The sequence below is a fragment of the Xyrauchen texanus genome, chromosome 6 (assembly GCF_025860055.1).
Source record: "Xyrauchen texanus isolate HMW12.3.18 chromosome 6, RBS_HiC_50CHRs, whole genome shotgun sequence".
In the NCBI taxonomy this organism is placed as follows: Eukaryota; Metazoa; Chordata; class Actinopteri; order Cypriniformes; family Catostomidae; genus Xyrauchen; species Xyrauchen texanus.
Genome location: NC_068281.1, coordinates 17,105,897 through 17,131,241, shown reverse-complemented (window position 1 = coordinate 17,131,241; position 25,345 = coordinate 17,105,897). Strand labels below are relative to the sequence as shown.

General features: G+C 37.6%; 1 protein-coding gene across 1 annotated transcript in view; it reads left to right on the top strand.

Annotated features, from left to right (window-relative positions):
• Positions 1-14,621, top strand: part of LOC127645025 (tenascin-R-like) — a 224,705-nt gene extending 210,084 nt beyond the window's left edge. The window contains exons 20-24 of the mRNA XM_052128518.1: positions 64-215; positions 2,306-2,402; positions 9,461-9,622; positions 10,259-10,422; positions 14,096-14,621. Coding sequence (XP_051984478.1) covers positions 64-215; positions 2,306-2,402; positions 9,461-9,622; positions 10,259-10,422; positions 14,096-14,212 — 692 coding nt within the window. The 3' untranslated portion in view covers positions 14,213-14,621. The remainder of the gene's footprint in view (positions 1-63; positions 216-2,305; positions 2,403-9,460; positions 9,623-10,258; positions 10,423-14,095) is intronic.
• The last annotated feature ends 10,724 nt before the right edge of the window (positions 14,622-25,345 follow it).

Here is a 25,345-nt window from a genome sequence, read left to right as displayed (position 1 = left end):
TTGGCCCTTCGCATTATTTTATCTGTTTTGTTGGATGTTTCTCATCCCTTTTTTTCTCCTCAGGAAACCGATTGTTTCCCATGCCACAGAACTGTGCACAGCATCTCCTGAATGGAGAGAACCTGAGCGGAATCTACACCATCTACATCAACAGAGACCTCAGTCAAGGTGTGCAGGTCTACTGCGACATGACCACCGATGGAGGCGGCTGGATAGTGAGTGAGAGATCTGACTATGACATCTGAGCCTGTTTGTATTGTATGCCCAGAACAATGGAGGATTTATGGCTGTCCGCTGCTGAAAAAGTTTAGCCCAGCTTGAATTTCCATGCCGACTTACGTTGGTTTATGCTGTAAGAGCTGGTTCTGGTTAACAAAGTAAATCTAACTGGTTAGCTTTGTCAAAGCTGCAGTGTGTAATTTCTGTGCCATTAACTACACCGAATAGAATTGAAAAAATTAACACTCTTTTTATGCAGGTTTCCTGAACACTACCCATATCTTCCATTATTTAGACAAACAGATTGTCCTGACCCCAAATTTATGCCATTGGTTCAGCTATGTTAGGCTAGTTTGAGGAATGTTTTCATAGAGACCACGTTTACATGCACTTAAGAAGTCAGTTTATTCCAGGTTTTTGCATAAAGCGGCATTCTGAAATGTCATATAAACAAAAATGCTGATTTACTTATGCTGTTTAAGGGATTAAGAGAAAGTGGTTTTAGCACACCTAGGTTTCTTGTGGCCATGTAAATGCATAAGCAGCATTCTAAGTTTTTGTGGAGTGTGCATGTACGTAAACAGATTGGATAGCAAACGTCATAGGATGGAGCCCAATAACAAGTCTACACAATGTAAAGAATTCAACATTTCTGGATATACTGTGGGAAATTCACAAACTCTAAATTAAACCCATTTAAACACAACAGTATAAAATACTGACTGTCCCTCACATTCGTGTTTACATTATGCGCTCAAGTGTATTGGGGGAATCCCAGAGGTTTACGTGAAAGGGAATTCTACTATTGCAGCACAATTCCACTGCAGATTGCGATAGACAGTGAAGGAAACAAAAAGCAACAATTCTGGAATATCTGGAAATAAAGCCAAGAAACAGAATAAAATCACAAAGTCTTCCTCGTATCCCATTTTTGTTATTTGCACAAGCATTACAGGAGAAAGCTGCTTACTAACCAAGCCATGTGTAAATGGGAAAGTAAAGACAAAGTCTCAGTTCATGTAAACCAATACACCGATTTCGAGTCTTAAGCAGATTTCTCACAATAAACAGATTTCTTGTGTCCATTTAAATCACTGTCACAGAGCTTGTTTACAATTCTCACGGAAACCAGAGCTGTATCAAATTACACAATATACACTACACTTGTAGTGTTTAAAATTCAATATGCACTCCCTTACAAAAACCTAGAGTTCTGGTAAACTAGCTGTAAACTTACAACAAAATTGCATGAAAAAATTTGCCAATCATTATTTTCATGCAAATGAGCTTGTGATTCACAGCAAATGCTTGGCAGAAGTTTGCAGCTCTTCAACGGTAGTGGTGAGCCTGCAGCAATCCTTTTGCAACAATGGAGAATTTGCCGCAAGTTTGCTGCAAAGCTCATTTGTATGTGAAAATGATCAGTGGAACATTTGTGGGAAGTTTGCAGAAAATGTGCTATGTACCGGTACCGGGCTCACCCATGAAGTGTATGAATTTTAAAAGTGTAGTATTGTCCCAAATAGATAATTTAACAGAGTTTTACAAATATTTACTACATGGAAGAATGTAATAGCTGATGGAAGTGAAGTTTCAAACACATGCGATGTGTTACTGTTAGCTTTAGCGCATTAGCCATCCTCAGTTCAACACTTGAATCTCAAACAATATGTAAAAGCATTCAACTTACATTTGTAAGGTGCTGTCTTTACTGAAGTCATGCTAGTCACTATAATCTCCGTATGTACAATTGTTTTGTAAGACCAGTAATGCACTCACATAACTCCACCCCTTCCGCTACGTATAGCAAGCCGCGAGCACTGAGTGCATGAAGATGTAAAAAAATATAGACACATCAGCTTTTAATAAGCCTAGTGGGGACATGAGCAAAGCAGCATTCAAAAATACAAAACAATTCAAAACAAAACTGGTGACCAGCAATGCTAGTCTTTTCAGCAGGGCCATGACCATTCACACAGCTGCCTCAGTTGCAGATTCATGTGCACCATATTCTCCTAAAGACAAATGCATTTGATTTAACTGTCACAGAGTGCTCTGCTGCAGCTGTAGATTTGCTGTGTTTTAGGTGTTCCAGCGACGTCAAAACGGTTTGACTGATTTCTCCAGGAAGTGGAGTGACTACAAGATTGGCTTTGGCAACCTGGAGGATGAGTTCTGGCTCGGTGAGATGACATAAAATACATTTTAATTATTCTGTCTTTGAAAGCTGCCATGTAATGATCAATTAAAATATATAGCTGTTTTTTTTTACACCCCATTTATCTGTTTTGGTCTATCCAAATTTGGTCTGCACTTTCTTTTAAGATGCAAAGAGTCTTTTTCATTCTTAGTGGAGCATCAGTCTTAGAAATGTAATGAGTGGGGCCTGGATAATTCAGCAAGTATTTTTGCTGACTACTACGTCTGGAGTCATGAGTTCGGATCCAGGGTGTGCTGAGTGACTCCAGCCAGGTCTCCTAAGCAACCAAATTGGTCCGGCTGCTATGGAGAGTAGAGTCACATGGGGTAACCTCCTCGTGGCCGTGATTAGTGGTTCTTGCTCTCAATGGGGCACGTAGCAAGCTGTGCGTGGATTGTGGAGAGTTGCATGAGCCTCCACATGCTCAGTCTCCGCAGTGTCATGCACAACGAGCCACATGATAAGATGTGCGGATTGTCTCAGAAACGAAGTCAACTGAGACTTGTCCTCCACCACCCGGATTGAGGAGAGTAACCGCACCACCATGAGGACCTACTAAGTAGTGGGAATCGGGCATTCCAAATTGGGAGAAAAGGGAATAAAAGGAAAAAAATTTGATGAGTGCTCATGACTAGCAATATGAAAATGTCCTTTTCTAATACTTGCCAGGCAGTTTCTTATTTAATTTCATTACAGTACTTTAAGACTTTAAAAAGTATAGGCAGTGCTTGCAATGGTGCTGCTCTGAATAAAAATGACACAAAATATTCTAGCCCTGCGAGAGACTGCATCTAAGAAGCATAATTTCATATTCACAGTGGCTAGCTTGTGCTCCCTTGCTTACTGTATACTTCCTGTTTGTATGTGCTCCATGCTTCCAGAACCCCTCAGTCTGTTGTGGTGACTTTCTATATAAATAAGCCCATAATTATTTTCATAAAAAATCCAATTTGACAGAAAACAATAAAGCCCCTTTTCCTTTTTATCCCTGATGCATAAATCTTATTAGAATACTCTAATTACATTCATTAAAATTCAGAAGAAGAAAAAAACAATTTCTGCTTGGCCTGGAGATTTCAAAGCATTGTCTCAGTTACAGATAAAAAGTAAACATTACAAATTATGCCTCTGCAGACATATAAGCATGGATAATATGGATAACTATATTTAGTGTGGAAGCGCATTTGAAAAATTGCAGCTCAATATCATTCATGAGCATAAAGTAAATATTCTCTGCAGTGGGGAGCTCATTGAAGCACTGGGAGAGAATAGCTGCCTCCTTTGGTTGTCGTCTTCTCATATCATTTAAATACAGCATAATACTAAATTCATCTTGAGGCTCTTACTAAGAAACAATTGTAAATACCAGTTTATACCTACTTACCTTTATCAGGCTGGAGAGGTTTTTCGATATTCATGCCATACCACAATTTGTATATTTGTGTAATTTTTAAAGCTTTTATAAGTGATTTTCTTGCAATTAAAGTTGTTCTGAATAATCACATGCATCTCTGTGACAGTCCTAACCTCTTTAAGCAGCAAACAAAAAAAGGTTGTTGCCCACACGTTTTAGCCAATCAGAGAACGCTATCTGCCTCTATTCCTTTTTCGTGTTCTGGTTTGCTGAAATTGGGTTGGCTGTCATGTCTTTGGAAGATGGAATTTTCAAGATATAGCCTCCTTAAAGGAATATTTCGCCCAAAAATGAAAGTTCTCTCACCATTTACCCACTCCCAGATGTGTATGACTTTCTTTCATCTGCAGAACACAAACAAAGATTTTTAGAAGAATATCTCATCTCTATAGGTACATACAATGCAAATTAAATGTGGCCAAAACTTTGAAGCTCCAAAAAGCACTTAAAGGCAGCATAAAAGTAATCCATAAGACTCAGCACTTTAATCCATGTCTTCTGAAACAATACAATCGGTTTTGGGTGGGAACAGACCAAAATGTTCCTCCTCTGTTCTCACCCAAAATCAATTAGATCACTTCAGAAGACATGGATTAAATCACTGGAGTTTTATGGATTTCTTTCATGTTGCCTTTATGTGCTTTTTGGAACTTCCAAGTGTTTGTCACCATTCACTTACATTGTATGGACCTAGTGAGCTTAGATATTTTTCTAAAAATCTTTTTCTGTTTTCTGCAGAAAAAAGAAAGTCACACACATCTGGGATGGTATGAGGGTATGTAAATGATGAGAGAATTTTCATTTTTGATTGAACTATTTTTAAACACTGTCTGGTCAACAACCACACAGCCTGATTGACACAAATGTGTCTTCATTCAAAGCATATGGCAAAAAGCCATGCTTTATCATAGCTTTGCTCAATTTTGTGTGGTACCTATGCTTTGTTGGTAATTTCTCACCTGGCCATGACACAAAATTTTTCCTGAATGGTGCATTTAAGTAATGGGGCTGAAATTCAGCCATGCAGTTAGGACAATACTGTAGAGAGATTGTGTTATGCAACAAGGCCCAAAGTCATTGAAAAATGTAATGGACCTAGCTTTTCTGTTTGCCATTATGACCAAAAACAGCTTAGAGATTGCATTGCAGTTCTGAGACAAAATGCACTTTCCTTCGCTACACATTCAATATTAGAATGTTCTTTCTCTGAGGTCACTGGAACAGTCAAATTGTTTTGTTTCTGCTTGAAAATATGCTATTGTAATTACTAGAACAAAGTCTACATTATTATTTTATCATATTGACCAGTTTGATAACATCATTATGTTTAATAATTTTCATAATCCTTGCTGCTAAATTGCAATGCTGGGCCAAAAACTGTGATAAGGTATTATAATATCATAGAGAGTAGGATGCCTGTTCTTAATCTTGACCATTTTAATCAAGTAAAAGCACCATTTCTTGCTGAGATTGTACTGATGATATCATTACATATGTGGGACCCTAGGGCTAAACCAAAGGGTCTTCTAGGTGGACATCTAAACGTTAGAAGCTTACTGTCTAAAAGTGAGCAAATGCAGCATCTTTTATCGGATTCAAACCTGGACTTTTTATGCTTATCTGAAACCTGGCTTAATGAAAATGCTCCGTCGGCAGCTCTGAATATTCCTGGTTATAGCATCTACAGGAAAAATAGGGAGGGATCAAAAAGGGGGGGAGGAGTGCTGGTTTACATAAAAAGCACATTACAGTGTCACAAAATCAAATGGTCAAATAATTTATTAGAATGATTAGGTTAAATGTCATTCGTCCTTGTGGTAATGTATAGGCCTCCCTCTGCAGACAACAGTTTTTATGAAAACTTTGAGCAGCTCCTAAAAGAAAGCAACCTTGATAAAGAACTTATCATTATGGGGGATTTTAACATCAACTGGGAGGACAAATCCTGTAGAAAAAAGCTTAAACAAATCACTGACAGGTATGATCTAAAACAAATTGTACGTGGGCCAACAAGAATAACTAATTCTACCAAGACACAAATCGATCTCATATTTACCAATAGACCTGAAAGAATTATAAAATCGTTTAATATGTTGACAGGTTTATCAGACCACAATCTAACTCTTGTTACAAGAAAGCTTGCCAAAACACGTTTTCACCCTTGCACTAGAGAAAAAAAAAAAGAAACTATTACAATTCCTAAAAATAATTATCAAAACTTTGTAGATGCAGCTAACCAAATTCAATGGGATGACATTTTATCTTTAGTTGATTGCGAAAAAGACAGCCAAATATTCCTAAAAACACTTGAGAGAACTATTAAAGAATTCTCAAAAAAAATCAAGTACAAACAACACAAAAACACTGTACCCTGGATAAATCCAGACATCATAAAAATCATGAAAGAACGTGACCAAGCCCTAAAATTAGCAAATAAAACAAAATCAAGTCATGACAGAGGACGTTTCACTATGTTGAGAAATAAAGTTGTAAGATCATTAAGAAAAGCAAAGGCAGATTTCTTTCTCACTATAATTGAAAAATCAAATGGAAATACTAAAACAATATGGAATCAGCTAAGAAAAATGATGGGTGATCGCCCCAAAGAACAAAACACTCTAGATATTCAAATAAATGAAAAACTGACAAATAATCTTCTGGTTATAGCAGAAGCATTTAATCACTATTTCATGGATTCTGTGGCTAACATAGCGAACTGTTTTACACTTGAGAACATAAACACTCCGTCAATAGACACAAATCAATCAGTTTTTAGTTTAATTAACATCACAGAATCGGAGGTATCACAGACCATTAAATCACTCAGACCATCAAAATGTAAAGATATTTTTGATATGGATACGGTAATGCTCAAGTCGCTAAGTTTATCTATCGTATCCCCCATCACCAAAATAATCAACATGTCTATTTCACAAAATATTTTCCCAAGCATGTGGAAATCAGCTGTTGTTGCTCCAATTTTTAAAAGTGGAGATCCTCATTCTATGTCAAACTACAGACCCATCAGTATAATGCCTGCAGTGTCTAAGATTGCAGAGAAATTAATAGCAAAACAAATTACTAACCATCTAAATTCCACACCCTTTGCCCTCCACCCTATGCAGTTTGGATTCAGAGCCAATTATTCAACAGAGACTGCGACTTGCTTCTTTACTGAAAACATCAGAGCTTTGTTGGACAGAGGTGGGGTTGTTGGTGCGGTGTTCCTAGATCTCCGCAAGGCTTTTGACACTGTTAATTATTCAATTTTGCTGGCTAAACTATGTAGTTATAATTTTTCTTCGGATGCGCTTAAATGGATTGAATCTTACCTCACTGACCGTCTCCAACATGTTAGAGTCCAGTCTTTTAAATCAACCGCTCTTAGTCTGTCCACTGGTCTTCCTCAAGGATCTATTTTAGGGCCTCTATTGTTCTCACTTTATATAAATGACCTTCCGTCCATCTGTAATGATGTCTCTATACAGATGTATGCTGATGACACTGTAGTCTATGTTCATGGTAAGAATATCTCTCAGGTGGCTGAGAAGCTCACTAAATCGATGGACAACATTACAGCTTGGTTGAAACAATCCTGCCTGCAGCTGAATACATCAAAAACAGTAGCAATGTTTTTCACAAAGTCCCACAAAAACTTTAGTGTTGAGCCAGATATTTTCGTTTCTGGAAAAAGGCTGCAGATTGTGTCAGAATACAAATATCTGGGGGTTTTGATTGATTCAAAATTGTCGTTTACATTGCATGTAAAAAGGGTCTGTAATCGCATCAAATTTAACCTCGTGAATTTTAGACACATTCGCCATCAAATGTCCACACAGGCAGCAAAAATGTACATGCACTCTATGATCTTATCACATATCACTTACTGTTTACCCATCTGGTCACAAGCTGGTGTTACATCTCTGAAACCTCTGCAGTCACTTTACAAACGATCTGTTAAAATTCTGGATAAGAGATTAATTATTTCTCACCATTGTCCAATATTACAAAAACATAGATTACTTAGCTGGGAAAACATGGTCAAATACTCAAATCTATGTCTCCTGTATAAAATTATTCATGGTTTATCATCCCCTCCACTCCACCAGTTTGTTAACATCCGTACAGCTGATCAGAGCAGAACCAGAGGTGCAGTGAGGGGAGATTGTGTCATTCCCTTTAGAAAAAGTGTATTTGGTCATACTTCTTTTTCTGTTCGAGCTGCTACTGAATGGAACCGCATTCCTTTAACAGTCAGAAATCTAAAAACCTATTGTACATTTAAGAACCATTTAAAGAAATGGTTACTTGAATTTCAGAGCTGTCAACATTAACACATTTCTCTAGTCTTCTTGCCTTGTGTGTATGTATATGTTATGTCTTTGTCAGATGTTTGTTTGATTGATGGTTTGCTGTAATTCGACTGTATTTTTTTATTTATTTTTTTATTTATTTTAACATAATAGGATCTTTTACTAAATGCATTGTACAACTTATTTATTTTTATTTTTTTTTATATATATATATATGTAATTTTAGTCTTTTTTAGGGTGACTTTTAACATCTGTCCTGGGACTGCAGACGAAAAATAGCCTTCTGGCTAATTCTGGCATATTGGCAGCAATGTTAATTAATATGCACTGTCCCTGTAATAATAAATAAATTTAAAAATATATATATATATATTTTTTATGGCACTATTTCATGGGAGTGTTTTACAGATCACATTGGCCAGCCTTAGAGGCCCCATGAAATTTATGTTAAAAATAGGTGTTTAGTGTGGTTAGTCCAAGTCGATTCACTTTTTGCCATCTATATGCTAGTTTACTCCTAAAATAACACATTTTTGTCAAATCAAATGCTCTCTAGAATTAGAACATTCCCCCCTATACCACTTGCATCCAACTATTAACAGCAAGTAGCAAATCATGGTTCATGGTTGTGACATCAACTAAAGGCTAATAACTTAAAAAGGATGAGCCCTTCAATATGCCCTGCCCCAACTTCCCCTTTTTTAATAGGACATGTGTCAACACAGGAAAGAAATCTGCACCAGTCAGTCTATTTCATGGGAATCTAAAGATACTCTTTGGCCCTGTCTGGTTTTTCAGATCTTTTCCCCTCACTGTTACAGTCTGTCAGCCCCTTGCTTCTTAGGTTCAGGCAATGGCTTTAAATTCTAAGGTGAATTAAGGGCGTAGTTACATTTCAGTCTTTCAGCAGGTCCTTGTGGATAATAAAACAATAATTATCAATTATTCAAATTATCAGGAACATCTACAGTATCACAACGTGATAGTGTCTTCAGCCAGACAGGACATTTCTCCACTGCACCATCAGAAAATTTTATTATCTTCAATAAACAGCCTGCTTATCTCTTGTCTTTTGCATCTTATCATTTTCAGAACATACAGTATAAGAGTCAGATAGAGAGTGAGATTGACCACCAAACAAAAGCACATCTTTTATATTACATTATGGGCTCTTTTCAAGGTGGACCATATTTGAGAAATACAACATTTTCACTTGTTGATGGGCTGGAACACAGGAATAGAAAGGTTGGATGGTACAGTAGATAGAGTTCTAGGTGGGTTCCCTCAAACATATTTTTCCACTTCTCTACGCAGGCTTGGACAACATTCAGAAGATTGCAGCTCAAGGACGTTATGAACTCCGCATTGACATGAAAGATGGCCAGGAGTCAGTATATGCTAACTATGACCGATTTTCCATTGGAGACTCCAAAAGCCTCTACAAACTGAGGATAGGAGATTACAATGGCTCTGCAGGTGAGGTCAGAGTAAATTTGGCATTCATTTTTCAAAAATGAAAGGAAATAGCTATTCATGTATTTTAAGCCTATAAACAGGATTTGTTTATCGATTTATGTCACCTTTTTTGAAAAGACCAGCATATGTTTGTGTGCTAGTGGCCCTATCGTGGTAAATAGTCTGCACTTATATAGTGCCTTTTTAACCTTAGCGGTATTTAAATCGCTTTACACTGTATCTCATTCAATATCCCATTCACACACACATTCACACACCAATGATGGCAGAGCTGCCATGCAAGGCTCTAGCCTACCATTGGGAGCAACTTGGGGTTCAGTGTCTTGCCAAAGGGCACTTCGGCATGTGGAGTCATGTGGGCCAGGAATCGAACCACCAACCCTAGTGGACAACCCGCTCTAACACCTGAGCCACAGCCGCCCCAGCTTCTTAACTAGCCTAATCAGCAAGCCTACCTTGGTTACCCAGCTTCATCAGAAAGATCAAGAACACAGCTGACCAACATTTTTTGATAGTGAACTACATGGCTGTGTTATTCTACCAGTTAGACCAGCACCAAACCAGCATAAACCAGCTAAGCTGGTCTTTTCAGCAGAGATGCCTGTTAGTTGTAATTCTGGTCTCTGTTCATCCCAGGTGACTCTCTGAGTTACCACCAGAGCAGACCTTTCTCTACCAAGGACAAGGACAATGACATTGCTGTCACCAACTGTGCCCTGTCCTACAAGGGAGCCTGGTGGTACAAAAACTGTCATCGGGCCAACCTCAATGGCAAATATGGAGATTCCAGACATAGTCAGGTAAGCCAAGTAGTCCTATCCTAAATATTTACTAAAATGTCTGTATGAGGTGAATAGCCACCTAATTAGACTTCGAGAGACAAGATGTGTGTTTTTTTTTATTTATTCAAACTGCCTATAAAAGTCTCTGATCAAACACATCTGTCTCATCAAGTTTATGTCCCCTGTTTTTAATTAGGTGACCTGTGATTAAAAAGCAGTATTATAGTTATGCTTATGTTTCAGAGAACATTTTTCTTTTGCATCAAATACAAAAGGAAAAAGACATGAAACAAACCCTCACAGGAATGTATTACCATATTAATTCAGCTGTTTAATCTTACACCTTCAGAGCCTTTGTGCATTGTGACTCATTTTTTGTGGTTTTGTGTTTTTGATGGCTGACGCATTAGGAAGGAAATGTGCAAGTGTGTTTAGCATGTATCTAAAAGCAAAAAAAAAGATTATGTAGAAGTCAAAGATCTATGGGAAAACATAATCAAGAACCATTTGTGCTCAATTCCATTGTGTCATGTCCTGTTGGCAAACTGTCTGCTTTTTGACAAGTGTTAGTGGTTAACTCATTGAATCATTTACCTTATACAGCTTCTTCCCCCAAGCCATCATAATCATCAATACTCAGAGACTGGTTCACACACACACACACACACACACATGTCCTGAGTTGCACTTTAATTTTGTCACTTTATAACTGGCTGCTACCTCAATAACCGCTATGTGCATAGAACACTATGTCATAGTATGTTCTAAAAATGTAATTTGGATTTCTTCCAAGGGCTAATAAGGGTTACGCGCCGCTTGCTTTGTTCCCTTGCTATGTGGTTCAGACCCCGGTTTTTTAACTTGGGTTCCACTCTAGGTGCATCTCGTCATCGCAGGCTGCTAACGACAGACGCCTCCCTGACGGGCTGGGAAGTGGTCTTAAGTGGTCGTCCAGCTCAAGGGGATGGGAGGGTCGTCAGCTCGGTTGTCACAGTAACTGTCTCGAGTTGATGGCGGTATTTCTGGCCCTGAAATACTTCCTCCAGAGGCTACCATGTCTTGGTGCTGGTGGGCAATACAGCAGTAGTCTCTTACATAAACCATCAAGGAGGTCATCAGTTCACGTCATGTAAATTTCTGGCATGTCGGATTCTCCTTGTGGCCCAGGGCAAGCCCCTGTCACTCAGGGCAGTTTATATCCCTGGATGCCCATATGTGGGAGCAGATTTACTGTCCAGACAGAAAATCCTGGCGGGTGAGTGGAAACTCCACCCCTAGGTAGTGGAACAAATCTGGGTGAGATTTTACAGGGTAGAAGAGGACCTCTTCGCCTCAATGAACAGTGCAATGTCTCCTCTACTTCTCCCTGAGTCACCCAGCTCCCCCTGGGTCTGGACGTGATGACGAATACATGGTCCTGAATGCGTCTGTATGTGTTTTTCGGTTTCTCTGCTCCCGGGAGTTTTGGCCAGAGTTCGCCAGCAAGGGTCTTGCCTCTTACTGATAGCGCCATGCTGGCCGAACAGGGTATGGTTCTCGGAGCTAATATCTCTCCTCGATGGCTCGCCTTGGGCGATTCCGGACAGGAGGGACCTTCTGTCTCAGGTTTGACACGATATGTCATCCCCAGCCCGAATTGTGGAAACTTCATGTTTGGCCCCTGAAGGGTACCAGCTGAGGGACACAGGGCTTTCACCTGAGGTTATCGAGACCATTCTTAGTGCTAGGGCTCCCTCTACCAGAAGAATCAATAAATAAACATGGTGTCTTCGAAAAGTGGTGCAGTTCACATGGTGCAGATCCAGTTAACTGCCAAATTGTTTCAGTTCTGGACTTTCTGCAGGAAAAACTGTCAGCAGGCATATGCCCTGCTACTCTCAGGGTTTATGTGGCCGCCATTTCGGCTTGCCACGCCTTGATAGACGGGGTGCCTTTGGGGAGGCATCCTCTACTCGCTCGCTTTATTCATGGAGCCATGCGACTGAGGCCTCCTGTTAGGACCAGAACTCCTTCATGGGACTTAGCAATAGTCCTGGAGGGTCTGGTTGAGACCCCCTTTGAACCTCTAGAGTCAGCGTCTGACAGACTTCTGACTCTCAAGATGGTCTTTCTTATGGCGATTACCTCTCTTAAGAGGATTGGGGATCTACAGGCTCTGTCGGTTTTGCCGGCCTGTTTAGAATTTGCCCCAGGTATGGCCAAAGCTATTCTGCATCCTCATCCTGACTACCTTCCTAAGGTGCCTTTTTCGACACTACGTCCTGTCACTCTGGAAGCCTTCTGCTCCCCGCCATTTTTAACGCTGGAACAGGAAAGACTTCACAGACTCTGCCCAGTCCGTGCCCTTCAGACTTATGTCCACCACACTAGCCAGTGGCATAAGTCAGGGCAATTATTTGTCTGCTATGGGGGCCACAACAGGGGGGCGGCCGCTACCAAGCATACTGTTCATCGAACTTTATGGGTTAGATGTTTATGCTACTCTGGGCTCTTACGTCCTTGAGTCGACATCTCAAGCTCATGTCTGAGACCTCTCGCGTTCTTGTGAGCACACTTCACAACAGTAGGGGTCCGGACAGCCCCAGTGCGGCGGCGTGGGTATTGCGTTCCCAAAAGTGCTTAGCAAAGCGCAGCATCATAGTGAAGCTTTTTGTAAAGGGAACGCCTCGGGTTACATGTGTAACCCTTGTTCCCTGAGAAAAGTGTAACGAGATGCTGCACTTCTTTGCCGCACTGGGACGTCCCAGGACTGCTCTTCAGAAAAAGATATCTGACGACACGCTGGTGACGCGTCTATTTATAGCCTGGCCACAGGTGCATCTATTGATCTCACCAGCCGAGGCTATAAATTCCGGTCAATGTTCATTGACGTATTACACGTATATTCACAGCTGATCACAATGCAGGATTGTTCCCAAAAGCGCTTAGCAAAGCGCAGCATCTTGTTACGCTTTTTTCAGGGAACAAGGGTTACACATGTAACCCGAGATTTTTTTTAATGTAAATTGGTGATATTAGTTGGCTGCAATGTAATGTCCATAGACATAGGGTGTCTTATTCATTGTGAAACAGTGTTTTCTTAATGGCATGAATCACACTTAAGGCCTAGACTTAAAATGTGCAGGTCACAACTGTGTTATTTCAAATAATATATGCAAACATGTAAGTGTCCCACGTTACCAGTTTTCTCTTTTTACCTGTATTCAGCCTACATTTTATCTGTGCTCTGTGGGACTTGAAACATTTATGTATCTCATTTTACCAGTTGTCCCACTTTACCTTTATTCTCTCTATATTTTATCTGTATGTGTTCCCTGGGAATAAAACTCAAGACCTTGGTGGAGAAGTATTAAATACAAAAACTTCAGTGGCCCACTTTACCAGTTGTCCCTCTTTACCTGTCCCCACCTTAAATCTTATTTGTATATGTATTTCCTGGGAATCAAACTCATAAACATGATTAATAAATGCTAAATACAAAAACTTAAGTGGCTTACTTCACCAGTTGTCCCACTTTACCTGTATACACCTTACATTTTTCTATGGGAATCAAACTAATAACCTTGCCATTGCTAGTGCTGTGCTCTACCAGTTGAGGTAATGGCACAAAATCAATGTTAGCTTTGCACTTTACTTTGTGTTAATATTACTCTTTTTATATGTAGTAACTCCATGTGTTTGACTGCTGCAGGGTATAAACTGGTATCACTGGAAAGGCCATGAGTTTTCCATCCCATTTGTGGAGATGAAGATGAGACCATTCAACTACCGCAGCATCAGCGGCAAGCGGAGGAGGTCCACCCAGTAATCCACTGTCCTATAGCTGTTTCTATTTTTAAAGAGGGGGAGGAGGACACAAGTTGTGATGTAACTTATTTAAACATTTGAATGAAAAAATCCCTTTGACGAATGTCTTATGTAAATTGTAAACCTTAAGGTTCGGTGACTTTCTTATATATAATACCATTTGTTCAGTTCTGAAATTTAAAGACTAAGGTTCAGTATAGTTCAACACGTTTACTGTGTGAAGCTTGCTGAAAGAACCTCTGTATTAAGTGAAGAAGAGATAATTTTTTCCCTTTGAGATAAGAAGGTTTTAGAAAAAAAAAATGAATGCCCATTAAAAATGAGATGCTTCTATTTTTATAAATCGTTAGAAATACCTTTAAAGAGTAACTGAATGATTTTTGGTCGATGATTCATTCATTTTGATTCATACTCATGTGACACATTACAGTTGTATGTTTTGCTTTTACAGCACCACGAAGCCGACATTCTTTATTTTACTGTAATTTCATTTTCATCTCATAAATATTTCTCATATTTCATTACATATTTTCAATTGTCAATATGTTTGTCAATTGTTTGTCAATTGTCAATGTGTTTCAAAATTGTCGACAATTCTGTCAAAGCATTGTAGAGGATGGAATTCCAAATATAAAAACAGGGTTTTCTGGGAGAATATTAACGATTTTTATAAATGAAACCTAAACATCAGAAACCAAAGATGTATTAAATATATTGGGTAAGAAAAAAAGATTGATCTGAAAGATAATTCTTTGTATATAAAGATGACATGCAGTTCGTTTTACACATGCCATCATTGCAAATTTTATGCTGATTTTCATCACTTAAGTCGTTTTAAGTCATGATGAATAAGTGGAAATTCATTTGCCAGCTTTTCTTTTGAATACATGTGGGTATACATGTATGTGCGTATACACATATGCATATGTTTGGGGTGCTACAGGTCTGCAGACACATGGTTTTCAATCAGATCATTTGCATCATGTTCCATTGGTTTTTTAAGCTGGAATTTCATTCTTTCGTGCAATGCTAATTAATAGGTATATTTAAATCATCCCACCTTCTTAGTATAGTCAAAAGTAATGATTCTTCTCATTTATGCTTAAGAAGTGGTTGTATACATATGCTGACCTAAGTTCACTTATTATATATGTACTCGGAAACATTCTTTCCATAGCTCTGTCTCAAACTACATGCTTTTGAGTCCTAAAAATGTTCTTGTTCCTGTAGACTTGAAAGAATAATGGTGTCTGTCTTTGTCTTGGTAAATTCTTTAGGTTACTCTCAATTCATAGAAAAGTGCAGGAAAATTGCTGTATGTGTTTGCTTTTGCAGTACTAGCTTCCAAAGGAAGACATCTCTGAAGGGTAGTTTTAATATGTATATGTTCCTTTTAATATAAAGTCATTCAGAAACTTGCTGAGAAACAGTCAGGAAAGTTCTTTAAAGTTCTAAACACTTACATCAATATGATAACTCATAAAAGCAATGCAACTCCTATTGCAAGTTAGATTTTTGTCTTTCTTTTTTACCTCTTGTACCTGATAAGATTATATTATTTCATTCTGTAGGTTAAAATTACCTCAATGTATTTTGTACAGTGATTGAAAGGTTTGTGAATGAGTATGACCATGTCAGATTTTTCTAAACCTTTTCTCATGCAATGTAACTCTTACCTCAGCAAGTTAATAATTCTTTTTCTACTAGTGCATTACCCACTCTGGTATCATGAAAGGTACAAGTTAGTGAGTGTTTTTACATGCACAAACTTTCACCGATTGTGCTTAATAAGCTGACGACGTTTAAGCTCACAGAAGTGGTTTTTCTGTAAGGTCATAAACGGTTTAAGCACAAACCGATCAACAGGTAAATTTGTGCCCATTACGCTAATTTTGTGTTGCATATAAACACCTGTACAGGCATTCATACCGGCTTGTCTAATGTGCGCAAGTATTGTGCTCATTCCAGTTTACATTTACAAGTAAAAAGCAGAGAATAAATCTATTTAAAAACAGCTGAAAAAAAAAATCTTGTTTCAATTAAAAACAAATATAATTTCGTGCTGCCTTCTAATGTCAGGTTATGTCAACTTAAGTTGTTTAAATAGAGCAGACAGTTGAATTATCAATAGGTAACAATTTACAATAAGGTTCCTTTTGTTAACACTAGTTAACAGCATTTGTTAACATAAACTAACAATGAACAATATTTTAAAAACATTTATTAATCTTGGTTAATATTAATTTCAACATATACTTCTACATTTTTTAAAATGTGTATTTGTTAACATTAGTTAATGCACAATGAACTAATAATCGACAATTGTATTTTTATTAACTAACATGAACTAATATTTATAAATGCTGTAAAAAAATCACTATAACTATATATATATGTATGCTGTATATTGTTCATTATTTGTTTGTTACCTAATGCATTAACTAATGTTAACAAATGAAAACTTATTATAAAGTGTTACCAATCAATATAACTTGTTAAATGAGCTTAATGTCTATTTAAGTAAACTCCACTTCCTTTGTTCAAGCAACTGTATTCTAATTCAGTTCAAACTGAATATATATAAGTTATTTAATATTATTGATAACCATAGAAGCAGTTTGTGCTATTCCATTGTCAGAGATAAAATAAACTGCCATGTGATGGTAAATAGATCATGGTAAACTTGGATAATTAAGTAATCTGAATAAGATCAATTCAGGGCAGTTAATCTTTTTTTTTTTTGTTTGTTTGTTTTTTTTTTTTTGTAGAGGTGTCTTAAAAAACAGCATTAAAGGTCATTAAAAATATGAATTGTTGAACCCTATGGAAGTCTTAAAAAGTCTTATTTCTGTAAAGATTAATTTAGTGCTTTGGAACATCTGTGTTGTCTTTCTATTAGTGAAAGGCCAGTGTAAGAGGTAAGCCATAGATATAAAGTTTATTTCCAGCCTAATCTCATGAACATTACATGATCATGGCAAAACATTTTGAAACAAAATCATGTGTTTTACTATGAATTTGTCTGCAGTTTCCCAGTGAAATGTCCAGCAGTGGTGCCAAAAATGAGTGAAATTTTTGTTAATATTAGATGGAGTAAAACTTTCCTTCCTAACCTAAAACTTTAAACTTACGTTTTTGTCATAAAATCAAATGAGAGATCATAACAGACATCCTTACCATAAACCAACACCTTAACTTAACCGGTAATGTTCTAAAAGCTAATGTGACATTAGAAGCTTATTAGAAGCAACCACACTATTTCATGTCACTTCTATGACACTTTCGTCTCACGTGTCAGCTTGTGTTCTTGGCTGGGCTCGAACCTATGTCGTCTGAATCCAAAGTCCAACAGTGTGTAAGGGTATACTCACACTAGGCCTGGTTGCCTTGTACCGTGCCTAAGCACGATTGTCCCCCCTCCATTCCCCCGCTGGACTGTACTCACACTGCACTTAACGTTTCGGGCCTGAGCTTGCTTACGTCAAGGCGATACAACTTTTTGTTTTGAAGAAAACAGGGAAAAAGCACTCTCGCAGAGCCCAATGGAGTCCATCATTGTAACGTTACTGAACCCACAGTTTTTTCAGCTTGACACGTCATTGCTCAATGGTTCTTTGGTATCCATGAGTACGGAGACAGTTGCACATTTTATCAAATATCTTGTAGTTCTTGTGTGTTGTATCCCATTGTTCCTGTATACTCTTGTCTGCACAAATTTCCAGTAAACACTGCACTCATGCCATAGACCAAAGTGATCCCTTTGCCCAGTCGTATCCTTGACGTCATGCTTCAATTTCGTCATGCAAACACACTAGATGCGTACCTGGCCTGAGCCAATTGAACCATGCCCAAGCTCTTGCCAAGGCACCTACTCAGCGTGCTGTACCCGGGCACGGTACAGAGAGATAACACTAGTCAAACGAACTGGAATTTTGGGGTCAAACATGCTTGAGCACGGTACAGATTATCTAATGTGAGTATACCCTAAATGTGGGTCAGTCTGTAATACAAACATTAAATGTATAGTTTTTTTAAATTAGGCATTAAAGTTAAAGTGTTTTGATATCATAACATAGCACTGTGAGTAAAAGTGCAAAAAAAGAAGTCTTTATAAAGGCATAATCACCTGTTGTAGATTTGTGTGAAGGTGAATACCTCACACAGTTGATGTAGCGCGTCTAGTGTTAATTTCACCAGGAAACTGCGGCGTAATGTAGAACACTGCACGTACAAGTCAGTTTGCAAATATTTCAATATAGTAACATTCATTCTATGAGACTAGGTTGTGTTTTTCAGTCCCACTGCTTTTCTCTTTTAACAACACCCCTTTCCATAGTCACTCTTCTCCTAATGAGCCTCCTCAGACTGACAACACTGTGATGTTTTCAAAGACCTTCTACCCTTTTCCTTTGCTTTTATTTTCTTTTTAATTATTTCTAGGGATTATGATTAGAGAGTGCAGTAACAGCTGGTATGGGAGTTGGAAACCAAGTAAATTTTAATCAGCTCAAACATTTGCATTTAACAGTGAAAAGGCTTAAATTTCGCCTGCACCAGAAGGCATCATTTTCCACAGTTACTGCTCTGTGGAGAATACGGTGAGGAAATGGTTTTATTGTTTTGTTTACTAACTGTTTCCCTTTGCAAATGAATTGTCTTTGGTTTCACACTTAAGCAGTCCTTTCCTTAAAGAGTAATAGATATTTTAGTCTAGTAGACTGATTGGGAGAGCTTCTTAACAGAGAGGCAGATTTGCCTTCATTATTAATTGACTCAGCATATGGTAGGGACACTTCAAGGCCCCTCCATTCTGACATGCCTCCCATCCACTAAATCACTTATGGCTCAAGATTCACCATAACACATTCAAACACATGTTACATGCTGCACTTGGAACTCTTGACTCTTTGTTACACAGGCATCTAGGTCATCTTCACCACTCTCATATAAGTCTATTTACTTTTACCATGCTATTGTAAAAATCCTGTATGTTTTTTACCTAAGAGGATGTTGTAGAGCGGTAAAAATGTTTGACTGCCTAACCTTTACCTCTATGGCTTTTGGAATATGTGTTTAGCATGAACACTGATGAAGCAAGTAATGTGTGCAAAAGAATGAAACACTTCTCCCTAACTCGCTGACCACATTCTGTCTGATAACCTTGGATTCAATGTAACAGAACAAATTAGCTGTACTTTAACTTAAAATGTGCTGTATAATTCCTTTTTTAATACATTTTCTACACATTAATAAAATATTCAAAATACAATATCTGGGTTTGATTGTGAAATTATTTGGGTTATTTATACTACTGTATATCTTATACATTACCTGTTGTGTAGTCAAATCAAAGCTTATGATATACAGTCTTGTAAACCTATAAACATTTGCTTCAAATGTTCACATGTATATGAAAGTTGATATGAAGAGATTTCATGACAAAATCTCTTTTCCATGGAAAGTTGATATTTGTTCTTGCACCCAATTTTTAAGATAAACCCTCTGCATTTGTCAATGGAAAGCAGCAAGACATGTTAGAAAGACAGCATTTGAATTAGGTGATGTGTTGAGAGCGTTGAGATATCACACAACACAAATTGTCTTTTGGCGCCCTATAGCCAAATGTAAACTCCTGTATCTACCAGATTTACTATGTACAGTATATCCCTGTTTAATATGCTGTAGCATATGGCAAATTAACTTTTACTTTCTCACCTTTCAGTATAAGCTAAAATGTATAGTATATTCTTGCATTTATTTGGAAATGTTTATCATAACATAATTCACAAAAACAAAATTATGATTTATATTTCTTAAAATGTGTTCATTTGGAATGCCCAATACTTAGAAGGCCCTCGTGGTTGTGCGGTTACTCACCTCAATCCGGGTGGTGGAGGACAAGTCTCAGTTGCCTCCGTTTCTGAGACAGTCAATCCGTGCATTTTATCACGTGGCTCGTCGTGTATGACTCCACGGAGACTCTGCATGTGGAGACTCTACAATCCACGCACAACTTACCACGCACCCCATTGAGAGCGAGAACCATTAATCGCAACCACAAGAGGTTACCCCATGTGACTCTACCCACCCCCCCCCAGCAACCGGGCCAATTTGGTTGCTTAGGAGACCTGTCTGGAGTCACTCAGCATGCCCTGGATTCTAACTCGTGACTCCAGGGGTGGTAATCAGTGTCATTTCTTACTGAGCTACCCAGGCCCCCGTATTTCTTCATTTTTGACAAAAGCGAACATAGAAAAGTTCTATGGAAAGAACAAGAAGACTTCATAGCTAGCTTTTCCAAATTTACATCAGGGAGGATGAGCTAGGCTTTAGTGACAGTGAAAATGACATCAGTAATTTTGAAAATGTAATCATGCAGATCATTTTGTGTGAGGGTTAGGTTTAGGGGTAGGGTTCTTGTTAGGGGATGGAATCTATAGTTTGTAGGGTATAAAAGTAATTATGTCTATAGAAAGTCCTCACAAGGATAGCCGCACCAACATGCGTGTGTGTGTGTGTGTGTGTGTGTGTGTGTGTGTGTGTGTGTGTGTAGCGTGTATTTATCACTTTGTGGGGACCAAATGTCCCCATAAGGATAGTAAAACCCGAAATGTTTGACCTTGTGGGGACATTTTGTCGGTCCCCATGAGGAAAACAGCTTATAATTCATACTAAATTATGTTTTTTGAAAATTTAAAAATGCAGAAAGTTTTCTGTGAGGGTTAGGTTTAGGGGATAGAATATAATGTTTGTACAGTATAAAAACCATTATGTCTATGGAAAGTCCCCATAAAACATGGAAACACAACATGGAGGAAGAGATTGAGATTAAACACTTTAACAGTGGAAATCCTGAAGAATTCTGGATTTGAACGCCTTTTGACCTGACACTTCAATTGTTCATGGCCTCTGTATAAATCTGTATAATCTTCTGTAGGAGATGTCAAATTGGTTTGTGCATAGTGCAGGAAGGGAATAGATTCAAAAGAGATTGCTTGGTGAAGGGATTTGATATACCATTTTTTCCACAATGCTCCATCATGCACTTATCAGACTTTGTCAAACTCTTGCTAGGTCTTCATATGTGGTCCAGAAATGTAGAAGAAATCTGATTTGTCTGCAGATATCTGTTCACTACAACTGTGAAAACCCCAGTTGTAGTGAAGTGGATGGACAGAAGTCTGACTTGCTGGGGCTTAAAGCAGAATGAATGTTCACATTTTCCCATGATTTCTCATTTGCTGCATGAGCTAAAGAACCATGCCCCAGGTATTTACAGAACACATTTATAGTGGTCTGAAAATGCACTTTATGACCCACTAACCCTGGTCACCAACTAAAAGGACTCTTGAAATGGATGAACCCCCTGACCTAAGTTCTTCTTCACTCTATTATCACTCCTCTGGGTCCCAGTATGTGACGTGCCTAGGGTGAGTTTGATGTAAGTAGGCAGAGTACTTCACAAGTCACTGAACGCTGCAAGCTAATCACTTCTGACACCAGAATAAGAGGTTGGGCGGCTGCCTGCAGGAGGACTCAGTAATGACAGCACACACATAGGGGTTTAATTGAGAAAGCAAGATAAAATCTGGGGAACAATACCAACGGAACCAGTGGAGCTTTGTTTGTTGCTGAAGATTGGCAATTAATATACATTTAAAGGTAAGGTTCATTCATTAGTTGAATGGGATACCAGCATGCACAATATATTAGAGAAAAGTAGTTTTGAATGTGTTTGAACGTGTTTTACTATTCTTTTACTATTCTTTGACAGGTCAGTGGGACTGAGAAATTATACCAAATAGCTGGTTTTCTTATAATGCTGCAGTTTTTTTAAATGCATTAAAATGGCTTTAATTAAGGCATTTAAGCATGACTTACCATAACACTGTATGAATGATGTATTTTAACAACTACCATTTGAGACAGTTGTTGACATACAGTAAAAGTATAGAGCTATAAAATTAATGTGGATGGCAAAGCTCAGATAAATTGTTCTGAAAAATTTGATAAGAAATGTTTGAGCTCATATTGAGATATCTGACTGTTGATTGCAGATTGGTCTTTTGGCATATCTGAGAAGCTTGAAACATTATTGAGACCTCTTGAAACTCTATAAGAGACATTTTAAGCTGGAGACATCAGCAAAGGTCTCCATATGCTCTTTTTTTAATCTCATTGCTGTGCTAGAGAAACAATGTTGATGTTGATTTCTCTTTTCTAGATATGTATTTATTTATGTATTTATTAAGAAAGAGGTACTAGTGAGCAAAGTACATGACTTCAGGGTTCATTTTGGGTGAAATACAAAAGATAATCCAAGTGAAACTTTTTTACAGAAAGACTTCAAACAGAACGACCAATCATTTCATATCACACTTTATTTTGAGACATGTGCTATTTGTTGAACGTCTATTGCTTGGATTTTCAAGGGTACGCTTCAACTTGAGTGTGTAAAAAGCTCTAGAAAGGCAAGAAGAAAGAGTGCTCTTATTAAAAAGCAGGCTATTGTGAGTTCTTAAGCCATGTTGGAATTAATGGTCTCAGGCAACATTTCTCAATCAACTGTCTTGCGCTGTGCATGCTCGAGCTTTTGGGCTTTTGTCAAGCTGTCACATCATATGATGCAAAGCCACAGAAGTGCCCTTTATGACTGGAAATGCTACAAAAAGTGTTGGCCTGAGGCCTTTTATTTGTTGTAATTTGTTTTTATTTGTTAAGTATTTTTTCTTTCCATTTGAATGTGGGCCAAGCTGAATTCAGCCTTTGAATATGTTCTGTCCAATTTAATCACTCTGTTTAAAGCTTTGTGTTGTCAGACAAGAAAGATTTACTTGAAATCACCATGTTTATGTGAGCGGTGAGTCGGTACTTTTTCACTTTGTCAAACTTACTTTAAAAATAACATTGACAAAAAAAGTAGAAACATTCGTTGGATTAATGACACTAAATCAAAATATCATAAAGGATATTAACTGTTGTACTACAACTGAAAAAAAGACCTAATACTATTTGGTTTTAAATATTACACACAGAATTTATTGGCCTTGTTAATTTGAGCAATTATAGCTGAAGAATGTCATTTCTGCACCACTAGCACTACCAAACAGAATTGCAAAAATTGTTTTCAAAAGAGTTTTCTGAGTACACGCCCATCTACCCCTGGTCAAACAAAGAGATAGCCCCGCCCACAACTCATGCCATTGGTTGAGTTACGTTGTTAGGGCATGCCTAAACGGGTTGCTCAAAACTATTTTCATAGTGCCACAGAAAGGCAGTGCTCACAACTTTCGAGACAATTAACTTACTTGTTTACTTGTAGTTGTCTCTACATGTGGAATATGGAGAAAATATTTTTGCACAGAACAAGTTACATACTTCACTTGAACTTTTTAAGTTTGATTGTTTATGATGTTTTTCTTAATTCTTCTTTTGTGGGTCTTAAGCACAATTTTATATAAACAGACATTTTAGAATAAAGCTTATTACATTATTCTAAAACCACATTGAATTGTGTTTACTGTATATGTTCCAATACTTATTTATTACTTTACTGTACATATACAGATCTTTTGTACATAATAAGCCTGACAGTGGGTGGGCTGGCTGGGGAGACAGGAGACATAATATCAAGGTTCATTACAACATAATGATACTGTAATTTTGCTTTTCACAATATTTAAACTGCTAGTTGCCAGTTTTGAGAAACATATTTCTCGTGAAGTTCTGTAATGTAATGTAAAAAATCCTATACACTGAGTTTTCCTCATCATACTTGCTTTGAAACAAAGCACATAAAAGAGTAAGTGAAAATATCTAGGGACAAAAAAGAGTGGAAAAATAAATGTTACAGAAAATTACCCAATTCTATTTCTAAAATCACAGCAACATAGAAACTTGGGAGGAAGTAGGTCCATTTTTGGCATAGCACAGTGCACTCTCTGGTCCCTCCTCTTGTTTTCATAACACAGTTCTGAAACATTTCATTAGAATGACTCATAAGCTGACTGGTTTGTAATGGCCTGAACTATATTTAGATTTAGAGGCAGCCTGATTTATTTTTCATTAGAAGGACTGTTCATAAACCCTTCACCCTTATGTTTTTAAAGAAAACACTGTGCCTTTGTGATGTGCAATATGCTGCTTCTGAAGGATCCAATCAGAGAACAGGAAAATAGTGGAAGAGGCTGGAAGACAGAGATAATGTTTGGGTCTGCCTTCCTCAGTTTTCCGTAAAATAGAAGTCTTGCCACAGCTTTCAGATTTTGAAGTTGTGCGTGAAGGTTAAGAAGTCGCAACATAAAGACTGTGAGTCCACACTAACTGTAGCTATTCCACATTATACATCAAGTAAGACACAGAACTAATCTAGTCTCATTTCAACATGTAATCCTGACAAGCCTTCTCCTAGCAGAAGTGGTTTGCTATTTTGCAAATAGCAGTCAAGGCTGTCAAAATTAATAAAAAAAAATAAGATATTTATTAAAAATAAATATATGTATTTTACTTTGTATCATGAGTCTGGAAACAATTAGCACCTGCACTGTAAGAGATGTTCCGGTTTCACATGGTTGCTTAAGATAAGGTCATGTCTTTATCATGCCCAAAATAAACTTTGAGTTCTGCATTTGTCTTTTTTTTTTTCATGCTTTATAGATATCACAGCCTTAGTGCTAAAACAGACTGTTTTTTCAGCTTCAGTGTTCTTGATTATAGTAGAAACAAACTAAACTAAACTTTTTAAGAGATGAGCTTATAGTTAAGCTTATTTATACCATATATACAGTATTTATATATGTATGTATGTATGTATATATATATATATATATATATATATACAGTGCATTCATAAAGTATTCAGACCCCTTCATTTTTTTTTTTCACATTTTGTTATGTTGCAGCCTTGTGCTAAAATGCTTTAAATTATTTTATGTTTCACATCAATCTACATTCCATACCCCATAATAACAAAAAAAAACTGTTTTCATAACTTTCCAAATGTATTAAAATGATAAATCACATTGATATTTCATTGGCATAAGTATTCAGACCCTTAACTCAGTACTTAGCCTTTACCTTTAGCGATTACAGCCTCGATTAATTTTGGGTATTAGCAACAACATTTTCACACCTG